This window comes from Enoplosus armatus, chromosome 18, assembly GCF_043641665.1.
Source record: "Enoplosus armatus isolate fEnoArm2 chromosome 18, fEnoArm2.hap1, whole genome shotgun sequence".
Classification (NCBI taxonomy): Eukaryota; Metazoa; Chordata; class Actinopteri; order Centrarchiformes; family Enoplosidae; genus Enoplosus; species Enoplosus armatus.
Genome location: NC_092197.1, coordinates 6007231 through 6029744, shown reverse-complemented (window position 1 = coordinate 6029744; position 22514 = coordinate 6007231). Strand labels below are relative to the sequence as shown.

The 22514-nt window shown below is 40.7% G+C and overlaps 3 protein-coding genes across 5 annotated transcripts in view; 1 reads left to right on the top strand and 2 right to left on the bottom strand.

Moving 5' to 3' along the window:
* Positions 1-640: 640 nt before the first annotated feature.
* On the bottom strand, positions 641-9856 carry lrrc8aa (leucine rich repeat containing 8 VRAC subunit Aa). The gene is made up of 3 exons (XM_070924320.1): positions 9727-9856; positions 2586-4710; positions 641-1309 (listed from the first exon to the last, which is right to left on the bottom strand). Exons 2-3 carry the CDS (start codon positions 4698-4700, stop codon positions 1034-1036), a joined length of 2391 nt encoding a protein of 796 aa, XP_070780421.1. The 5' UTR covers positions 4701-4710; positions 9727-9856; the 3' UTR covers positions 641-1033.
* Positions 9857-15199: 5343 nt separating this feature from the next.
* On the top strand, positions 15200-18407 carry uck1 (uridine-cytidine kinase 1). Of its 2 annotated transcripts, none has more exons than XM_070924553.1 (7): positions 15200-15344; positions 15833-15992; positions 16818-16914; positions 17087-17160; positions 17238-17332; positions 17448-17496; positions 17578-18407. In XM_070924553.1, the coding sequence occupies exons 1-7, from the start codon at positions 15255-15257 to the stop codon at positions 17766-17768; spliced, it is 756 nt and encodes a 251-aa protein (XP_070780654.1). In that variant the 5' UTR covers positions 15200-15254; the 3' UTR covers positions 17769-18407. The 2 variants fall into 2 exon arrangements, with proteins under 2 accessions (XP_070780654.1, XP_070780653.1); XM_070924552.1 differs by having other exon boundaries at positions 17018-17160.
* A 58-nt stretch (positions 18408-18465) lies between these two features.
* Positions 18466-22514, bottom strand: part of rapgef1b (Rap guanine nucleotide exchange factor (GEF) 1b) — a 41772-nt gene continuing 37723 nt past the window's right edge. For both annotated transcript variants that reach the window (XM_070924486.1, XM_070924485.1), the window contains 9 exons: positions 22182-22274; positions 21296-21481; positions 20922-21006; positions 20717-20811; positions 20530-20608; positions 20339-20440; positions 20127-20224; positions 19918-20046; positions 18466-19690 (listed from right to left, as the gene is read on the bottom strand). In XM_070924486.1, coding sequence (XP_070780587.1) covers positions 19540-19690; positions 19918-20046; positions 20127-20224; positions 20339-20440; positions 20530-20608; positions 20717-20811; positions 20922-21006; positions 21296-21481; positions 22182-22274 — 1018 coding nt within the window. In that variant the 3' untranslated portion in view covers positions 18466-19539. The remainder of the gene's footprint in view (positions 19691-19917; positions 20047-20126; positions 20225-20338; positions 20441-20529; positions 20609-20716; positions 20812-20921; positions 21007-21295; positions 21482-22181; positions 22275-22514) is intronic.

The window sequence follows — 22514 nt, the reverse complement described above, 5'->3', positions numbered from 1 at the left end:
TCCTAAATAAGACATGATGTTTAGCGAAGCAAAACAAAGAGTCCAAGAAGAATGGTGCTTTTCTCCACCACAGCACCAGTGCAGCTAAGAAATCTCCTGCCACACAGGCTGACGTTATAAATTAACAACTGCAGGGTATTTAGACATTGCACTGTAGAGTTTGTTCCCATTTGTTTCCCGCAGAATAGTTGACAGCTTTTCTTTGATGTCGTCTCATCTGTCCTCCGAGTTAAGGCCTAAACTGTGAGATCAGCTGTGAAATGATCTGTTGATCTTCATCACAGAGTCATTTTGTTCACATAAAAAGACGCCTCCAAGCATGTTTGAGCGTACAGGGAAGAAAACAAAAGGACCAAACCGTCATGCCTCAACAAACTGGCTGTCAGTTGCACTATAATTTATTTACTAACATCTGCCAGTATTCTGAGCCACACTGCACCGCGGCCGCAACTGTAACTGTAAAAATTTCAAAAGTAAAAGTTTGAGTCTCAAGGCCAGAGGAAGATCAGGCAAACACTGCTTTGAGCATGTTCAATTTGTGCATTTATCCCATGATCAGCAAAGAAGTGATAGTGAGCACATTTAGCTCACTGGCAAGGCTGAATCGTGCAAAGTTTTTCCTGTTTTTTTTTTGGCTCTCCCTAATAAACAGGTTTGCTTTAGCAAGGTCCTACTGACTGTGGCATGCATATTCACCTGCTTGCATCCTTTCAGCTTTATATTCAGGATGATATTACAGAAAAACCACATTACTGAACCACCATAACCACCTTGGTTATGAGATTTTTCCTTGGCGACCATGAAACCAAGCAATTTCCAAAAGGACATCCTCGAAGGTCTCGAAATTTGACATCCGTGCTTTTACAGATCCTGCCAGGGAAGCCCCAAGCACCAACCAAACAACAAGCCATCACTTTTCAGAGCCTGCATGGCCTACACTGCTGCAAACGTCTCAAGGTTTGCCTGCTTTTATAAACAAAATCACTGCTCGTATTGCTCCAATCAAACTTCTCTCCTCTGCAGCAGGTTTGGCTCAAGCTTGCTCCTTATCGGCTCTCCAAAGCTGCTCTTTGACTTCTGTTGGCAGCGTGTTGAACAGGTCCTCCTCCACCACCACGCCGCTCCTCTTCAACAGCCGACACTCACCGAGCTCCACCGGGAGACACTCCAGGCGGTTCCCTCTCAGCTCCAGCTGGGTCAACCCGGTGAGCTCCCCAAAGCGTGATGGCAGCGTCTGAAGGCAGTTGTTTCCCAGATTCAGAGTACGCAGCTTCTTGCACTTAAACAGCTCTGGGGGCAAAGTCTCAATCTGAAGTGGAGAGGATAAAAGGCAGAATAATGATGTATAAAGTCTCATAATAAATTTAGGATACTGGAAAAAGAAATCCCAGAAAAAAATGGCTTCAAAAAGGTGTCAACGAACAATTTCACAGCCCATCATGTACTCCTGCCTTTGTGTGCTTATGTTCCACAAACTCCTCGTCTCTTTGCAATTCTTGTTTGTCTAAAAACAAAATTTCAATCTGTATTCATTGATGTCCATAGAAATCACATCTTATTAAAAACACCTACATGGACGCAATATTCACAATTACACAACTCATTTGAATTGATAATGTGCTCACGGTGTAAAGACAATTTAGGCAAGAGAGGCCTTAAAAATATAAGAGACACCAGAAGGGTCCCATTTAATGGAGCTATTTTTGGCTGCATACAAACCTGCTGGAACCTATTTTCAGTGTGCAACCACACAAGCAAACACAGTAAAACAGCAGTAATAGTAGCCTTTACTGAAAGCACATTATCCTGTACGCTTTTGAGTTTTCAGGAGGATGCTGTTGTTCTAATTTCTCACAGCTAACAATAAAATTCCTACATCGCAAATCAAATAAACAGCAAGACTGAAATGATCTACTTCAACCAATGGCAGAACTTGGCATGGCCTTCTAAGTATTTAAGTTAATGATCTTTGCAACTGAAATAAAACAACATCCTGAATAAAGACCATTTGTGATTGTTTACTTGAAAAGTGATAGTTTACTACTCAGGGAGTATACAGGAACATTTTCTATCCGCCATTTTGGCCTGGCCTGAAAGAAGAAAAGAAAATGGACTTGGCAAGAAAAACCTGTGCTTCATTCCTGACAGGAGGACTTTTAGTCCAACATGTGTGACAGCAGTTAGCCTAAATTTGAATGCTGTGTGCTGTTTACAACATGCCATTGAATGACATCTCCTTTTATTTCAGTCACTGGAAAGCAGACCAAGATTATATCAGTGTTTCTACATGGACTGAAAATCTGAACTTCTAAGGACACAAAACTCCAAAATACACAGCAAAGTATCTGTTGACACAACTGTAAAACCGCCAAAGCCTCAGTCACATAGTTATCTTTAAAGCCATAACTCCCAAGCTGTTTATGAAGCATTTATAAGCGTTGACCTTTGTAAATACCTTATCTGGCCTTTGAGCCAACATTAGATAGGGGGACAGATAAGCATTATAAGAACATAGGAAATGAGATAAGCTTTCACTAAAATGAAAACATGAACTGGACAAATTTAAGGGATTTTTTGTCTCTCACCCTGTTTGCTGTCACAGCGAAGTACTGCAGGTTCTGAAGGAAGCCTACATCAGCGTGGATGCTGGTCAGATTGTTGTGACTCAGGTCTAAGAAGCGCAGCTTGCGGCAGAAGAAAAGCTGGCTAGGGATTTTCTCTATCTTGTTCCTGTTCAGATACAGCCTCTCCAGGTTGGTAAGTGTTCCGATCTGAATGGGGATATAGGCGATCTGGTTGTACCACAGCTTCAGGCACACGAGCCGGTGCAGGTGCTGGAAGCTGATGATCTCCTCTATTGTCTTCAGATTGTTGTCCTTCAGGTCAATCTCCTGCAGGTTGTGCAAACTAAAGATGGAGTGTGGGATGCGTTCAAGATCGCAGCGAACAAGCTCAAGCTCCGTCAGGTTGACCATTTTCTTCAGGCTGTTGAGCACCATTAGCTTGGTACCCTCATTATTGATGGACAGCTTCTGGAGGTGCACGCCCACATCCGTCACCACCTGCGGCAGCTTGGTCAGGTTGCTTTTCAGGCGTAGCACTTTGAGCCTTTTGAGCTCCCGAAGCCCATCGATGACGATGTAACGATTGTTCTCAGCACTCAGGTTCCCAGTTAGGTGCAGCTCACTGAGGTTCTTTAGGCTGTAGATCCACAGTGGGATCTCTTTGATGTCTGTGAACTTGATATGGAGAGACTTCAGGTTCTCTCTCAGGAAAGCAAGAGCTGGAGCCTCAATTTTAGCTGGTGTGTGATAGAGCCACATCTCCCTCAGGTTGGAGAGCTGGGCGATGATCGGTGGGATAGTTACATCGGGAATAAGCTCCAGCTTCAGCACTTCCAGCTCAATCAGATCAAATACTGTGTCTGGGATCCCGCTGAGCATGAACAGATGCAGCTCCAGCTTATCCTGGGAGTTCTTGGTGATGCGCTGCCTCAGCTTCTCCAACGTCCACTCATTGTTCAGGTTCAGCTGCCTCAGCTTGTTCTCGCTCACCTCTGACAGAAATACTGCAAAGCGCTTGGAGTATAGAGGGTCATACTGATCTATCATGTGCAGCATGAAGGCAAAGTCGTTCTTCAAGTCAGGGATGTCACTATAGCTGCTTTCCTCACGGATTGATTCAAAGGAGTATCGTTTGAGGGAGCGGCTGAGCATCCAACAAAGAGTGTACATGCAGATGAGACCATAAACTACCACCAAGCTGATGTAGAAACAGGCCAAGATCTTGAAAAGAGTTGCTAACGGGTGAGCACAATAGTACATGCTGTACCCTGTTAGTTTCTGAATGTTCACTGAGCACACTACACTGAACCTGATGTAGCGTACATAGTAGGCTGTGTAGCTAATTATCAGTATAAACTTGATCACTTTGATGATGGTCTGACGTATGTAAAGACGGTACACTATATCCCCCTCCTCCACATGGATCCTGAACTTCTTCACCTTCTCAAAAAGTGCCTTGGCCTGCTCCCCTTCCTTTTTATCTAAAACCCCAGTTTCAGAGCGATCTACAATTCCTTGTTCAATTCTGGACTTTGTTCGTTGGAGCATGGGCACACTGGCCTCAACATCCTCGCTCACACATGAGGCCTTCTTGTCCATCGAGCCGTTCATTTTTCCCAGAGGCTTGGGGTCGCTCTCCTCCACCACGGTCTCAGACAAAGCCCTTGTTGTCCACGGGGAGTCGAAGCACTTGAGGAGGATGGAGACAAAGTGCTCCAGTTTAGAGCTTGTGCGGGGGAACTTGAACCAGAAGTTGCTGCAGGCCAGGAAGATAAGGGTGTGGAGTAGCACCAGATAGGGGAAGTATTTGGCAAACCAGTGTAGTTTGTTCTCGTAGCAGACAGCATCGACATAGTTATACTGATGACGGTCGAGGTCATACTGAATGCCTTTGGGTTCCGGTGCATAGATGGCAGTCACATTTGGGACGGGCATGGTCTCGCATGACTTGTTGACCACCCACTTGCAAGGCAGGCAGATCATCTTGTCCTGTGTGACCTGCAGTGTACCACCAAACACCGCAATCATCAGCATGACGATTGAGATGTAGTCGGTGAAAACGTCCCACCATGGCTTCAGGATACGGTACGCTGGCTGGGTGTCAGCAAAGTACCGGAGCTCTGTGATGGGAATCATGATGGTTTATCTAAAAAAACAGGAAAAACAGGAAATTAGTTGGTGACATGGGAAGTTTAAAACATAATGGGACTGAATTTTCCAAAATACAATATTTTTGGGGTAAATCTTAGCATATCAAAAAATCTGCTCTATGGTTGCCTTTGAACTAAAGCTGAAACAATTGATTAATCAACTGAAAGACAGGAAATTAATCAGTCACTACTTTGATTATTGAGTAATCTTTGAGCATAGATGTCATTATCTGATACTGGCTCTTCAAATGTGAATATTCTCACATTTCTAGTCACACAACTTGAGATGCAACTAATGGTTATTTTCATTACCAATTAATCTGATTTTTTTCTCAATCTATGGATTAATTGTTTTGTCCATAAAATGTCAGAATATAGAGAAAATTCACCATCAAAATTTCCCAGAGGCTAAGGTGACATCTTCAAATTACCTGACCAACAATTGAAGATATTCAATTTACAGTTGAATAAAGGGTGTAGTGTGTATCACCAGCCTCTTTATGTATAGAGCAACAATGCACTTTTTACTGTAGCAGTATAGTTTCCTCTAAAATTATGACTAGCTACAAATGGATACCATATTAATATGCCCAAGTAGAAAAACATTCCCCCTTCTATACTTAGGGACTGAATTCCAATTCAATTATCATCATCCATGAAGCCCAGTCAGCATGTTTAAGGCCAGGTATGGATGTTACCAGACTGGCAGCAAGACTGGCAGTCATTATATTTGCTGTGCATTTGCTGTGCATCAGGGATATCCTGGCCGTCCTGCATGTACCGACAGCACACTGCGGTTCAGAGACTGCGGAGCAAACCAGAAGCAAAAAAGGACCACAGATCCTGACACGGCACACATGTTCACACAAGTCATTGTTTCTCCATCTCTACTGATGTGCACAAACATGTTCACGGCACAAATATGTTTTAACAGTGTCTTTAGGATAATGATACCAAGTTTAATCTTTAGAAGCTCACACTTAAACATCTAGAAAAAGAATATGAACATGACAACTCCTAATTTCCTGCTGGGTTGTTTTCACTTCTTCAGAATGAGAGGGGATATTGAAATCAAGTCAGGAACAACTTTAACTTTGACTGGAAAACGCTCTCCGCAAAATGGAAGCGATACCAAGTGAGATCAGGCTGCTGACCACGTAACAAATAAACCTCGAACCGAAAGACTCTCCCAGGCGTCCATTTACGCTTGACTGCATCTATCCAACCACAACAAGGCTACTTCCTCACACAGTAAATGTGTGAGTAATGCAAGAAATACAGCAATCTAAGCTGTTTTCTTTCTTATTCAAGTTGTTTCGAAGCTTCATGTTAACCCTAGACTAAGCTGTTACATGGAATGTAAGTTTGATGTGTGTGCATATCTAAAAGAATATGATCTTATTACTTCTGTTCCCTATTTTAATACAAAGTTGGGAGGAACTGATACACACAACTGTATGTCCCTGTCCGCTCAACTTACCCTTTACTTACAGGAAAAGGATGAAAGAGGATAGCTGGTCACAAAAAAACCCTGTTTTATCCAGTTCAAACCAGACTGCCATACAGTCACTGTGGGCCTCCTCTGTTAGGCTGCTGCTTTACTTCAACTCAGAAATTACAGCACACACAGTGACCCCAACAGCTGCCAAAACACTTCTAATTGTGATACTTCGCATGGTATTAATAACAACAGGCAATCTTTTTGTATCTTTGTGTATGGCAGCAGATTAATTACACATCCAAAGCCAGAAATGTACATTAAATATGTTTAGGCTGAAAGTGTGACAATCATGGTTTTACACACAAAAATCAAACATCTGCTCACTTTCACCCTTCCATGTTGCCAAACAGCTGGCAGAGACACTGTAGGTGTGTACCCTAATTCAAACTATAGATAATGACCTGTCACATGACTGCACTGATAAGATCAAGGAAACTGTAAAAACAAAGATTCATGTAGCATGTCTTAAAATAAAAAGCATCCAGCTTTTGGAGAGCTTCACTGCAGCATCCAGTTCCAGTGAACTCACACTGTGACATAATCACAGTCACTGATATCTTTAAAAGAACATTCGAGATTTGTTTCACATTATTCTGGCACAGGAAAATAAACAACAGTCTGCAAGCAGCTTATCTTGTCTATGCATCACACTGCCCATCTCCCCAAACCACTCCTCCAGAATTTCAACCAAGGACTTTTCTACTAACTAAAGCTATCTGATCATTCTCATCACCATAAACAGGACCAGAGGAATATAGTGTCCTAATCCTAAAATTAAAACTGGATGGATTGAAAAAGAAAAGGTAGATTACATAGCAACTCGGCTTCCTGTTTGTAGCCTTACCCCAGTACATTTTTCCTGAACATATTCACCAAACAGAACTGCTTTTGTGTAGGCAGTCTTTGTCGATGAGGCTCTGACATACGGGCTGAGAGGGGTGCAGGTGAACCTGGCCGCTGTGAGCTAATATGCAGTATTAAAGCCAACTATGATTTCCCTCAAGGACACTAGTGTCTCTCAGCTGAAGCTACAGTCAAACAGAGAAATAGAGAAAAAACTCCTCATATGTCACTTTGCGGTTTATCATGTATCACCTTCTGAAAAGAATGCAAAGTTGAGGTTCCTTTTTTTTAAAACCTAATTATTCATAATTGACAACATTTTGACATTTTGTACAGACATTCATGACTCCCAGACGATATATCCTAATAATTTTGGTGATTCCCTCAATTTGTCTAATACTTATAACAAACTACATGCAAAACTAAAGACATTCCCATCACCCTCAGTTGGACTTTGTGTTTAGTGCTAATTAGCAAAAGTTAGCATGTTAATACTCTAAACTAAGACGGTGAGCATGGTAATGCTTGCATGTTAGGATTGTTATTTTGAGCATGTTAGCATGCTGATGTTAGCATTTAGCTCAAAGCATCACTTGTACCTCCCTGCTCTCTAGAATGGTTGGTTTTTGTTAGACTGGCAACATGTCCAGGGTGTACACCGCCTCTCACCCATCCATGCTGGGATAGGCTGCAGCCCCCTGGCAACCCTTAAGAAGATAAGTGGTTTAGGAAAGAGATGGATGGAAAGATAGATAAATGCCAGCATTACCATCACTAATAGTAAGCCTGAACATTTATTACATTCCATTGGATTGATATGATATGCGAGTTTGGTGTATCTCTCAATATTCTCCCTGAAACAACTTAACAAATTTCCTTCTAAGGACTGGAATACATCCAAAGGACCTTCAAAGTCCTAGCAACAGAGAGCATCACACATTTACTGACTTGAACTTCTACTTCTATCCTGATGTGCACACCCTATGACAAAGAATGGAGGGATAATTAATAAGAGATAGCACATTTTGGCATTCTTTCGACAGTTCTTGGTTGTTGTAACCATTATATCCAGATCCAAGTGTTGTGGTTGTTGTTTAACATACTGGACTACATGTAAGGGGAAGAATTCAACCAAGTCCCTCGTCCCTAGATTAAGACAGAATCACAGAGTCTCAGACCATCGTCTGTTGGTGATGGGCGCACAACAGGGCTGACATGATTAGTCGATTAACACAAATTTAATCTCTGACTATTTCAAATTCAGGATTTGCTGCTTATCATTGTACATGAAATATCTTTGGGTTTTGTTACCTGGACAAGACATTTGAAGACACATTGGGTTTTAGGAAATGTGTTTTATGGTTTTCAAAGTTCGACAAGAACTCAAAACTCCTGACTGTAGGATTTGGGTCTCGTCTGCATATATAACCTTTCCACAAATAAATGTATTTGAGAGGTGAACATAAAATTACAATTTTTATTAATTTGTGTGTTGCTGGATTTAGCTAATGCTCATTCTGACTTCTGAGGTGAGGATATTAAAAGTGTACTGTAGGCATAAAGGGTCCAGAAGCATTTTCTTGGTATAGTCTGCCAAGAACGTCCTTCCAAAACAGAATATTTTGTTGGTTTGAAACTGAGTTTCACAGCTTCTGTTCTCAACCCATCTGCCCAACCGTGGCAATGGCCAACTTGCAACATCAAGAGATGGTGCAGACAGGGCAGTGTTAGTGTGTTAGTTTTAACCAGGCCTAACTGGTTCTGGGCCTAGCTCACAAAAAAAACACTTTTCTTTTTCAAGACAGCTCTGGTGATGTCATATTCTCTCTCTCACACACACACACACACACACACAATCACACACACCTAAGACAAGGGCCATTCAAAACCACTTTGTAAAAGCATATGTTGATGATATAATTTGACTAATATGATATAGTATGATATGAATTGTTATTTAGACAATATTGCCAGATTGTCATACTTGCCCCTTACCAGAAAGGACTACAATAATGCTATAAAAGATCTTACATGGACATAATACATAATACAATATCACAACAACCATATATTATTTTACATGCATGTTACAGTGACACTATATCCTATAGTGTCTCTACAATATTCGTGTCATAATAAAAACACAGTGAGGCAAGATTAGATTTATTCACTATGAACTCAAAAATATACCACAAAAACACTGTAATTCACAATGGGAATACTACAGATAAAGAAGATTGTATTGAATTAGTTTGTCAGAACCTACAGTTTGAGACATTGATCACAATTTATATCAAAATTCAAATCCATTGTTTACAATCCCCGTGTTTTATCGGCAATATTGTTTGTGTCATAATACCAGAATAACGTTACCTTGCTGGCCTTCAACTGTGGATGAAACGTTTCTGATATGATCGAGAATATTAAATTACCTATTAATCTGGGATTAAAGAATCTGACTGTAATGCAGTCTGATAAAATAACATGTCATTTAACCCAGAGAGCGACCTTTCATTTGGTGGGCTTCTCCTCAACAGCAGTCAGCCAAGCGGCGACGGGAAACGATGTCTCATACCGATGCCCAGTTAGCAAACTGCGGCAGTGAAATCACTCTGACCCACACAGCTAGCTAGTTAAAACAAACCAGAAAATTAAAAAAAAGACCCACCTGTTTTATTAAAGCTGGTGTCTCTCGCCACCTCCGCACACGGGTGACACATTTCTCAAACGTTTCTCGGCGGCTGTGGCTGGTCTGATACCGGGCCGGAGCCCCGTGGGTTAGTGACGGAGGAGAAAACCACACGACGGCATGAGCCGAGTGGGTTCGTCTGCTCGCACGAAGACAACAGTCTGCTGTTGCACGAGACTGGCGGAAGTGCTAGCACAACGCCGCTATCAAGATAAAAGCACAGCGGTAGTATCGTTTTAAGACATTAAAATTGGACTTCTGAAAGGGAACCTCACTACCCTGTTATGTTACTATGATGTAAAAGTAGTCAGGAGTGATATGGAGGACAAAATGTTGTATAATTGCTTATAATTATTATATTTAATATGGGCAAACAATATATTAATATATGTCGAATTAATAATATTAGACCTTTTATCTTAAATGGACCTTTTATATATAAATGGATGTGGATATTACGGAATGGCTTCTCTCAAATAGTCAGGGCAAGGATGTTATACCAGATATCACAATGGGTTACAGTTCCAATCTACTGGTGTGTGTGGTATTAAAATAAAGTATCAAGGCTAATGATTACTCACAGGTATGCACACAATGAGGCAGGAGATCACACATAACTCAGCTGGATCAATAGCCACCATATGTGGCAGTGTTTGATTGACTCTAACCTAATTTCCAATTGATGTAATGTTGCAGCTCAGTTTTATGCTATGGTTATACTGTTGCACCTGATTATGGTTATGTTGCGATTCCATAAACTGCTGTACAATAAAGGTGTGTATAAAGTACATTTTCAAGACATTGCTGTGTTTGAGGGCATTGTATTGGTCTATAGTGGCCTTATAACCGCTTGACATCTGTAAATCTTTAACTGTTGATCAGATTAAATTTGCTATATTGCATGACCATAATTAAATACAGTATTGCCAAATAATTATCTGAAAGGTTTACAATGAAAGTATTTTAAATCAGAATGAAAAATGAATTAAGTGAAATATAGCCAAACTTATATTTCATTTCATTTCAAAAAGTTCATCCTCATGACCAAAAATATTGTGGCAAATGTGCTCAACTTCATTTCAAACAGCATATGCCAACTTCTGAACATATACATATCAAAAAGCTTACAATCAAACTTTGAGAGAGGACTGTTCCTATTGAATAATAAATGTTGGCTTAAAGTGAGGTCTTATGAATAAGGAATGAAAGCTTCCTGTAAAAATTAATTGTGCAGAATTTTAGATGGACTAGCAAGTACTGTCATATTTAACCAGCAGGATTTGAGGATCATGTGTTTTAAGGTAAACAACCCAACCTCTTGTCATTTGTTATTCGGTTATTGTATAAAGAAAAGGATATCTACTCAATCCTGGTTTATCATGAGTGATACATGTTAGCCGTATGCCGACATCTCTTTTTGTTCAGGTTGTAACTATTTGTTCAATCAGTAACAGAGGAATAGCAGAACGAAAATACACATGGACTCACCACAAAGGCAGTGTGTCAGCTCCCAGTTTCAGACTGACTGCAGTTTCCCCGAAACAAACTCCCCCCACCTTTCTGAGCTGGATTAAGCAACACACCCCTCAGTCACCACCAGCTCACTAAATTTGTCATCTGTGGACATCAGGTGTACACTCCTGCAGCAGCCTTGGCTTCAGCCAGTTGCAAGAATGGCAAAAATAGTTTTGTTATAAATGCATAACATGCCCCTACTTCTCCTCTCCCTCTAAAGCAATGGCAAACAATGAGGTGATGATAACTGTCCCTGATTTGGGCCATACTGGCCATCCCAGAAGTATTTTATAGATTGGAAGAAAAATCTGAATCTCTGAGTCCGTGTCTTTATGTCAGCCTCTGGTGGTTGTGTTCAAAGAAATGTCTTGACTTCTCCACACTAGGATGTTTACTTAACCAAAACTTGTAAAAAAAAAAAAATTTTATTTTGTCTTTGAATTGAAATTGTCAATGAGGCAATGAGGGTGAATAAGACACAGTTGCATATGAACAATATACATCACTTCTTAAAATGGCTCCTCACTATAATGTTGAATTTATGTCTAAAAATTGTTGTGTGTGTTTTGGAAGCCTGTTGATATAAACATGAGATAAATACTTTATAACTATCCCCATTTGAACATAATTTGAATATTCACATCAATACAGGATTAGATGTACTGTTTCCTCTTCTTCCCTTTGTATCGCCTCCAAAACCAGTCCATAAACTGTGCAGTTTACCTGAGATTTATACCACCACCGATATGGCATCCAGTGTACTCGGTGTTCCATCACTGAGAACTTCTGATAAGAGAGAATATATGAAATTATGATGTCCATTGCAAGTAAGTTAGTATTTCAACATGGGACATGACGCATAGGCTTTAATATTTTGACTGTGGTTAAGACATTTATGATAACACACCACAAAACAGAGCCATATATTTTTCAGCCAAACTAAATTGACCAGGATGTCGTAAAGACTTGTGTTGTTTGTGCCTGGCAATTTCCTAGTTTCTGGCTCCGCTCCTCAGGCTGTTTTTTTCCCTTTGCATTCTCCATGGTGGCATTCATTCTGGCCACACAGGCTTTCTTTTCCCCTGTCTGAATTTTACTTAACTGAATGTACATTATCAGTAAAATAAACTTGAAGTATCAAAAGTAAAAGTTCTCACAATGCATATTATATTGCATTACAGCATTAATATTATTAGTGATGCATGAATGTGTAAGCAGCATTTTAAGGTTGGAAGTAGTCAGGGTCGGACTCATTTTCAGGTAGTTGCATAATGCATAATATTTGATTTGTTCATCATATGTTTGTATTTAAAATCTGAATCTGTATAGTAACAGGTAGCTGTCAAATTATTGTAGTGGAGTGAACAGTACAATATATTCCTCCGAAATGTGGTAGAGCAGACTATAAGATTAAAGTAGCATAAAATGGAAATACTCATGTAAAGAGTACCTCAAAATTGTACTTAATTACAGTACTTGACTGAAATATTTCTATCCTATTGGTAAATACTACATTCACTATATGACATTTAAAAGCCTATTTGCATATTATTTGCATATTATTCTGTCAAACAGAATTCACAATATCTATAGAAACTTATAAAGATATAAGAAATCTATAACAAATCTATGTCAAATTCATTATTGCCTTTTTTCTTTCTTTTTTCTTGTTTAGATTGATAGTAGTTTGCTGACATGTCATGTCAAAGCTAATCCGGTTTGATTTGTTGTAAGAACAATTTGTTAATAAAGTTTGTTTTGAAAATGAAACTATTTGTGATGTCATCAGACCGCGACAAACCAGACGTTGATGAAATTTCTAGTAACTTTGACGTCTTTTTACCCAAAATATCGCTTGTCATGTTGGTTTCACACAAATGTTTTGCTGTTTTACGTTCATCAGATTCTTCGAGGACAATGCTAACAGTCGGCCGGTTGTTTCGGTGTTACCACAGTCGTTCAACACAGTCTAGACTCTGTGCTGTGTTTCACAGTCGTCCTCAAGGACCACCGACGACCACATCCAGGACGGGGTTTCTCTCCTCACAGGACCAACGTAGTTTTCATATGTTATTATCTGCTGACAGATGTGAAACTTGTTTTAATAATTATAGAGGATTCTCAACTACACCCAGTATCAGAAGTGACCCTATTGGAAAGATCCAGTCAAAACATTATCAACTCATTTACACATGCAAGGTACCAGTGCCAGTGTGGGGACATTGCTTTTGCTGCTGCTTTAGTTTGATGTAAAAGTTGAAATCCCAGAACATTTTCTTGGTCTATTTTTTGTGTGGCAACCTGTCTGAGTCACATATATTTACCTGACATGCAGGCTGTATCATGTTTGCAGGTTTGCTCTACCAGGTCCTCGCAGAAGATATCCAAGCAGGCTTATCACAAAGGGGTTGTGATAGTGACCTGTCCAGGATGCAAGAACCATCATATCATCGCTGATAACCTCAAATGGTTCTCTGACCTGGAAGGGAAGAGGTTGGTGGTGCTTTGGACTTCTGAATATAAACCAGAATATGTCATTGATTCATAACAACACCCAAACCATAACCATCAAAAGTGGTGTGGTTGCACTAATGTTGGTTTTACTCTTTATGGTCACTCATACTATTTAATGGATAGAACCATCTAGCACTATTTTGGTGCCTTGTGATTAGAGGCCGCCTGACAACGGATTTTTGACGCTGATACTGATATCAATATTTTACTTATTTTTTTATAATATAAACAAACAACAACAAGCATCCCCTAAATTTGATTAATGAAGAATTGTGGCTATGTACTGAGCGGTCTGTCAGTTGGAAAATAAACTTGTTAGTGCACTCTGGTGGACAAACTCCACAATGGCAACTGTTTCCAAACTACCTCAAACATATTGGAATTTCAAGGCAACAATTTCTTGTTACTTATTAGCCAACATATATGCTGATACCAATTAATCTGTAATAAGGCTGATATATTGGTCTAGCTCTACATGTGATGCCAATAGTGTTTGAGTAGTTGAGAAGTCAAAGGGAACATGCACTTAATTGGAAGGTATGAGGTGAGACATCCAAAATTGTGGTCAGGGCAAAGCATGCAAGTTTCCAGGTAAATGGAAATTCAGTACAAAACACTGTTGAAGTGAACAAATAACACTTCTGCAACCCTTTAAGCATGTCTAAGGAGCACAAGGTGTTCAAAATGCACTATTGAAATTGACATCTTTGATTTACTAATAACTGCATGCACAGTATATTTCTAAATGACTGTGTGCTGTGGTGCTTTACCCTTTAGAAACATTGAGGAAATCCTTGCTGCCAAAGGAGAGACTGTGAAGAGGGTCGAAGGAAGTGCTGCCTTCGAGATAGTGGTGGATGAATCCAGGAAAGACAAGTCACAATGTGGAGAAGACACAGAGATCTCAGACAATGACCCAGAAAAACAATAATGCTGTGTTTATACTGTATATGTATATTGTAAGATATTTAATTCCATAATAAACACAAGTCTTTTTAATAGCCAGTATATTTATTGTTATGTATTCTGAGCAAGGAATAGGGAAGACTAGCTTTTAATAGCAAGGGATTGAACTATAATCCAAGCTAACTGATTGCAAATGAAACTGTAAAAGACATATCATTTAAAACTATTGAAAATAAAATGTTCTAACCACAACCAAAAGTATTCAGAAACATTTGATATAGATGATAGATAGATGTATATATCAATGACCGATAATGTATGTAGGTAGTAATTTAGCATATATTGTCTAAATGTGTAATGTAGTTCCCCTGTAAATGTGAACAGGTGGTGATTAACCTTATTTTATGCAAATATTGAATGGAATTCCATTCCGAACTGGCCTGAGTGATACTTTCGGTTGGGAGAGCGTTAGTTCTCGCGAGAACAGCGTGTTGTTGTTGCTACAGATAGCATAGCTAGCACTCAGCCAAGCTATCTATATTTCTGCAATCTTTCTTAAATATTGGACTACAATGGATGCTCTCGGAGCCCTAGACGAGGCAGAGAGGCCACGGCATCGCCCTTTCCTAATAGGGGTTAGCGGAGGAACCGCCAGCGGCAAGGTCAGTCCCTTTTCAGCCAAAGGAACTAAGTTAGGGATGACGGAAATTGGCATCCCGAATAGCTTAGCTTAGTTTGCTAGTAGCGCCAACATTAGCATCAGTCAAACTGTCAAACCAGCTGGCACGCCCCCTTGCTCGGTTAATATTTTCCTTATATTTTTTCATTAACACACTAGAACCGTCATGATATTTCTGCCCTGTTAATTTTTACTGTCTTTTTCAACACTTCTTTGTGACCTTTTAGCGCCAAAGTGCTTCATACAGCTAACTAGCCGCTGTAATATATTTGTCCATTCTCTCGCAATGTCAGCTGATAAACACTACATTGAGAAGGTCATTGATACACTTAATTTCACACTTAAGGACCTTTGTTCCCTCTATTCTTCAGGACACTGCCTCAAACGTGCTAACCCTTTAACCTTATAAAGCATTATGACAGGTCATAAATAACAATAGTTGAGTGAAACTGAGTGAAAACTCTGCCACAGTCAACAGTTTGCGCCAAGATCATGGAGCTCCTGGGCCAGAACAAGGTGGACCACCGCCAGAGGAAGGTGGCCATTGTAAGCCAGGATAGTTTCTACAGAGTCCTGACTCCAGATCAAAAGGGGAAAGCGCTGAAAGGCCAGTACAACTTTGATCACCCAGGTAGGCTACAGAGTGGTCTTTTTCCTTTCCAGTTTCCTAACAAACACACACCTCGCTGCCTTTATTCACGTCAGTCTCTGATAAGGGTGCGCGACTGGTATGTTTTTAAACTGATAACAATACCAGTATTTTCAACCAGCACCTATGTGGATTTATTTGTGTTTTGCATGCTGTTCTAATGTAATTATGTCAAATTCTTGAGAGGTTATTCTGCTGTGGATTAAACAGTTTTATTGAATGTCATCCCTGGGATAAGAGATCACAAAATCAGCAGCAAAAATAATATTGGACTGGGCCAATATAGATGTTAAACTCCAGACCCTGAAAATGTGCCCATTGTAAATGCCCAATTTTTCCCCCCAACAGTGTTTCACAGCAACATTGCATTAATGTGCACTAGATTACTGTGTCCTTGAGCCTGACTAATACTGGATGTTTGTGAATGAGACATATCTCTGATAAGAATATGGGTCAGCACATTTTTTCATTTGTGTGTTTATACGATTGGCTGTATATCAACACTTCCATGTACAGTCTGTGGTATTTAGTGCCACATGTGCTACTCTGCCGACACACATGAGGCAAATAATTGTTAACACTGGAGCTGAACTTTGGGATGTTTTTTCCAATCACTTAGAAGAGACTTATTCTAAATTATATACTGTATGTGTATTTATTTATTTCTTCCTCATATGCACCAGCATGTGAGATAAGCCTACATCGCCTGGTTATATTGGCTTTCATATACAGTATATTGTTTACATGCTGCATGCACTGCGTTGACTTTAATATTCTATTCTATTGTGTCTTTTTAATGTCTTGCAGAGGCATTTGACAACGAGTTAATGTACAAAACATTAAAGGACATTGCAGAGGGAAGGGTGGTTGAAGTGCCAACGTATGACTTCGTCACCCATTCCAGGTAGGAAGGAAGCATTTCACATTCATTAAGCCCTAAAGAGAAATCACAGAACTAATAATTCTCACCTCATGCCTCTGTATGAAAACTGTGTTCATATTTCCAGGTTGGAAGACAGGATCACGGTTTACCCAGCAGATGTGGTCCTCTTTGAGGGGATCCTGGTCTTCTACCCTCAGAAAGTGCGTGATATGTTTCACATGAAGCTCTTTGTGGACACAGATTCAGACGTCAGACTGTCTCGCAGAGGTATTGATCTCTCCCTCACACACAATATTCCAGATGTTGCCACAGTATATCAATAATCTGACGTAATTTTCCTGTAGTTCTGCGAGACATGAACAGAGGGAGAGACCTGGAGCAGATTCTCACTCAGTATACAACATTTGTCAAGCCTGCTTTTGAAGAGTTTTGTTTGCCTGTAAGTATGATGGTTATCGCTGATTGTGTGTCCATTTTCCAGTGTCTTATTCTGTCAACTAATCTCCTTTGAGCAGCAACTGTCAAGCACTACCTCACTTTATTCTCTCTCTCAGACAAAGAAGTACGCAGATGTCATCATTCCAAGGGGAGTTGACAATATGGGTAAGTAAATATCTTTCTAAAAAAAAAAACATGCTTTTCTGCTTATTCCTCCTGCTTGACAAATCATCCATCTCTCACCAGTGGCCATCAACCTCATCGTACAGCACATCCAAGACATACTGAATGGCGACATCTGCAAATGGCAGCGAGGGTCCATCAACGGCCACGGGCGGGGCTTCAAACGGGCCATTTCTGAGTCGGGTGAAATGCAGAACGGAGCCGCTAATCCAGGAAAGAGGGTCCTGCTGGAGCCCAGTTGTCGGCCTCACTGAGACTGTGTGGATGCATGTGGGGTGGACGGATGTGTCCAGACTGTGAATGTGAGCTTTTCAGTTGGGATTGCTGCTACTGATTTGTGCTGGATGGGTCAGCAATTGTGATGCCAGTCTCACCCTCTGCAGCCTTTTTAAAAAAAAAAGAAAAGAAATTATACACAATCCCACAGCGCTTCACACCTCTTCATAATTTTACAGTAATTATTGGTGCACAACCAATATGCTAATAGTTTCTGCTTCTCACATTAACAGTCTTCCATGATACGATTTGATTTTTTCAGTGTTGGCTGTGGTCAGATGACCTGTTACTGATACAGTTGATGGGAGGAAGAGTCATGCTTTTGCACTTTGACCTTTATACCTGCTTGTTTGTTGCTTTAAGTGAGATTTTATTTAAGTTATATTAATACTTATCTGTTGTCTATAGTTATCTTGTTGCTTTTCCTGTTTGTTTTAACTTGTTTAAATCAAAATGGGCCTGGAGGCTGTATGGTTTAGTAGTGTCACACCTACATTGGTATCGAGTGCTTCCTTTTGATTATTTACAGTTGAATACATGCCTTAATTTTTTTAAGTTCATTTTCCACTGACCATTCTGTACAACAATAAATGGAAATTCTATTGTAAAGTTTTAAAGTGCAAGTCTTATTTGAATTTCGAGAACGGAAATGAAGCTTCTGACCAACACAGTGTGTATAGAAACAGAGCTGTTTGTTTTATTGGAGTTTGATAGCACAGTGTGATGTGTTGGTTTTGACCATTATCCCAAAAAAAGGAATCGAAATGATTTACTACAGCACATTTTTGGAATGACAAACGCACAAGTCGCTGAGGACTTCAGTCACACACAAACTCTTTCACACACCAACATGACGGGGACATGATTGTGATTGCCTGATGGTTCTCTACACCTGAACACGGCACACAATGATTCAGTATGACATACATAGATCACAGCATCTTTAGTAATTTATCTTTTTGTGTTTTTGCTTTGCTTTTTTTAGTGCACATATGTATGGCACTTGGGAGAAGCTAAGCTCTTCTCATAAGCATAAACATCCTTTTTAAGAACAAAAGGAGCACTGTATATAATACATTTCATAACCATACATGATTCTTACACAAAAATGTTTCAAAACAAATTCAGTCTCTAATGGTCATCCTCTCTTCAAGTTCAGATCCCCTCGCGCTCCCCAGCAGGTTCTCGGGTCTGCGGCCTGCGTGTTTATGTCACAGTTCAGGGCAGGCAGCTCTGGAGCTTCTGCTGTTTGAGGGGAACTCGTGAGTCGAGGAGAGGGTTGCAGAAGATGACCAGCAAATGGCACATACATAAAGGAAGAGGAAGGAGCAACTCGGAGAGTAATGGACCATTCAGCTCAATCTCACGCACACGCAACAGCTCCACTCTAAAACAGAGAGCCCAGGGAGCAGACTTTGGTTATTTCCGTAGCGTCTCCCTGTCCGCTCTGTGTGATTCTTCACTCCTCCTTGGCACCAGGCTTCCTCCTGTTTCACCATAGTCACTGAATCTCTCCCCATCTAAACGCCAGAGCCACAGTAATCCCAATTATAATCTCCCAGAGAAGCAGAGCTCTTTGTAAACCTCGGCCACGCTTCAGTTGTCTGTAGTTTGTTCTGCATTCCCCACAATGAGTCTCCCATTAGCTCCAGCGGATAGCTTCCATTCGTCTTTCTCTCAGTCTGTAGTAAAGTGGAGTTAGTGTCATGAAGCACAGTTGGAGGTCAGTCTCGGGGGGGCCCACAGGCCCTAGGTCTTCTCCTCGCGGTCCGTCTTGCGCCTGGTGATGTTCCTGGGCTTGATCTTCAGCGACAACTCCCACAGGGCCTCCTCTGCCAGGTGGTCGCTGAAGTCGTTGAAGAAAGAGACGATGTCTTCGTTGCGCTTCAGCTCATAATGCCTGAGACGAGAAGAGGTCGAGGTTTGATTGATGCAGTGATTTATCAGTGTGGTGGCGACAGCAATGTTTTATGATATTAAAATTTAATGAAAAGCTAAGTAGGCATACATTGTATTTCCTGCCAGTGGCAAACAAATGATGACATTTATTACTGTGATTGATGCAATAATATATTAAGACTACGTGCATCTTTTCATCATACTGTAAATTCATCCCAGTGGACTTACACTTGCTGGAAGCGCCGCATGCTGTCCAGGATGTTGAACTGCTGCCAGCGTTTGGAGAAATTGACCTTCCCGTCAATGAGGTCAGGGTTCCCCAGGTGGACGAAGGTCAAGTCCTGGAGAATGAGACCCCTGGACGAAGGAGGAGTCATGTCAAGTTATGGCTTTCAGCTACAACATTTACCTGAGTCCAAACATGCGTGTTCACTTACAGGTACGGGATGCATGGAGGCTCCACTTCAGCCAGAGCAGCTCTGTATGCTCTGAAGGAGGAGGAGCTGTCAATCAACGTGCAATATTCCTCCAATCCCTGAGAGAAGAATAAGGAGGAAGTGTGATATGAGGGAAAAGTGGTAAACATAATCATGACACTTCTGTGACATTACTACAACATATGACTACAACATCCTCACAATCCTCTCACCTCTGAGGTCTGTTTCTGCCACTCCAATCTCCTAATGGGGGCAGAGTCCAGGGCGGACAGTATTGCCAGGTAGGAGTTGAAATTATTCAACTTTCTTAAGTGCTGTAATAAGAAATGTATAAATGTTATAGCTTTAAACAACATTACAAAATTACATGACAATTAGGATATTTAATTCTGAGGTAACTAACCTTCATTATCTTGATGAACTTGAGAAGCAGCTTCTCTCTGTCTTGGGCTTTCTCCTGCTGGATTATCAAAGAGCGGACCCTGAAGGATAAAGAGGAATAAACAGTGTGGTGTTATGAGGGCAAGATGGTGTAAGAGGGAAGCAAGAATACCAGAGACAGACGGCGAGATGTGAGAGCATGAAGTTACCAATAGCTCATGTTGTTAAAGTGCTCTGTGAACTGAGTCAGGTTCGGACTCTTCTCCTCATTCTGCTCCTTGGCCCAAAGCAGCACCTCTGGGATCTGAAGGAAAACGGGAAGTGTAAAAAGTTGGCGTTGACTACGTGGAGCTCGGTGTCGAGACGCAATCAATGTCACACACAATCAGGATGAATACAAAGAGGCCACTGTACCTCAATTTTATAGAAGAGCTCAGCATCAAGAAGAGTGAGCTGATCGGCAATCTCGTGACTGCGGAAGTCATGGAGAGTTCCAGGCCTGTTAGGACACACAAAATATTAGGCGATGTCTTCTACTTTAAGTCTTACATTGCAGATTGACTGCAGCCATGAGACTGACAAGGATAGAAAAGACTCTTTCAAGTCATCATGGTAATTCCTTGTGGTGCAGCTTAATCGCTTTACAGATAGTCTGGTCATGTTGTAAAATGGAAATGAACAGTTTTTAAACTAAATGAGTTACTCATAAATATCAAGGGATGGAAGGGAGAATTCTTAGACAGCAATAACGATGACGTGTTGTTGCTGACCCTTGACCCCCACAATACCTTGCAGAGACCCCTCTGGCAGCAAGCGGCTTGAGGGAGTTAGTGTAGCGCAGCAGCTTCTTCTGCTCCACCTTATCCAGGATGTTCTTGCGGAGCACACGGGCGAGGCTGAGCTCGCCATTGCACACCAGTGTGAACACCAGGTCCATCAGCTGTTTCAAGATGTCTTCCGTCAGCTCCACCAAGCTGGAGGACAGGGGAAGAGAAGAAGAAAATGATTAAATGATTAAACTTTGTGAGCCGAAGGAAGAAAGTAATTCATTTAGTTGTTGATGATCAGACATGCATTTTTATGACCATAAAACGTCAATTAAAGGGAGATTCGGAACAAAGAGAGAGCTCTCCGGATGCTCTCGCACAAATAGGGACATATTTTCTGATTGTAGCTGTCAGCAGAACAATAAATTAAGCTCTTAGGATGATTGAGCTCAAATAAACATTATATGGCAGGCTGCAATTCATTGTTAGCAGGGTAATATGGGTAATACCAACATCAAATCAATCATTCCTGAGTTTACATGATGCAGTTTGCCTACAGCTGTCAATAACCAACATCTCTTATTACACTGGCTCCCAACATTTTAAGCTCATGAACCTTTAAAGCGAAGCAATATTTACTTGCGACCCCTTGTTTGGTTTAACTTTAAGAGTGTGTTCCCTCAGAACAATTCTCAGAATTGAATTATTTTTATCAAAGTGTTTTACAACAAAAAAATCAGAAACTTACACATTCTTCTAAACTTGCACACGCTTATCTTCATTAATTCACTGAGAGACCAGTTTTCTTCCCCATAGTCTAGATCTACCTGGAAACATGTTTCCCTGAGGAGGTGCACAACACACTCTGAAAAGGTCTTCCCCAGATTAAGGACAAAAATAAACTCACCACAGCTCATCCACCACACGAACCAGCACAAAGAATGTGTTTTTGCTGACTCGCTTCTTGAAGGTGTCCGGACTGTGGCAGAACCTGGTGTATGTGCTTTGTGGTCAAGGGCAATGGAAACTACATAATATGTGGATTACAGTGTGAAGTACAGTTTACAAACTCTTGCACGTTTGTGCTGGAACATTTTGTGGTTCTACAAATCAATTCAATAATTATTACCTTTTACCCCACACAGTGTTCTAAGTTAAAACAACAAAAGTACTTATTTTCAGTAACATTTCAGAGTATAAAATATACTCCAATTTAGGGAACACTACCATGGCACAAAAA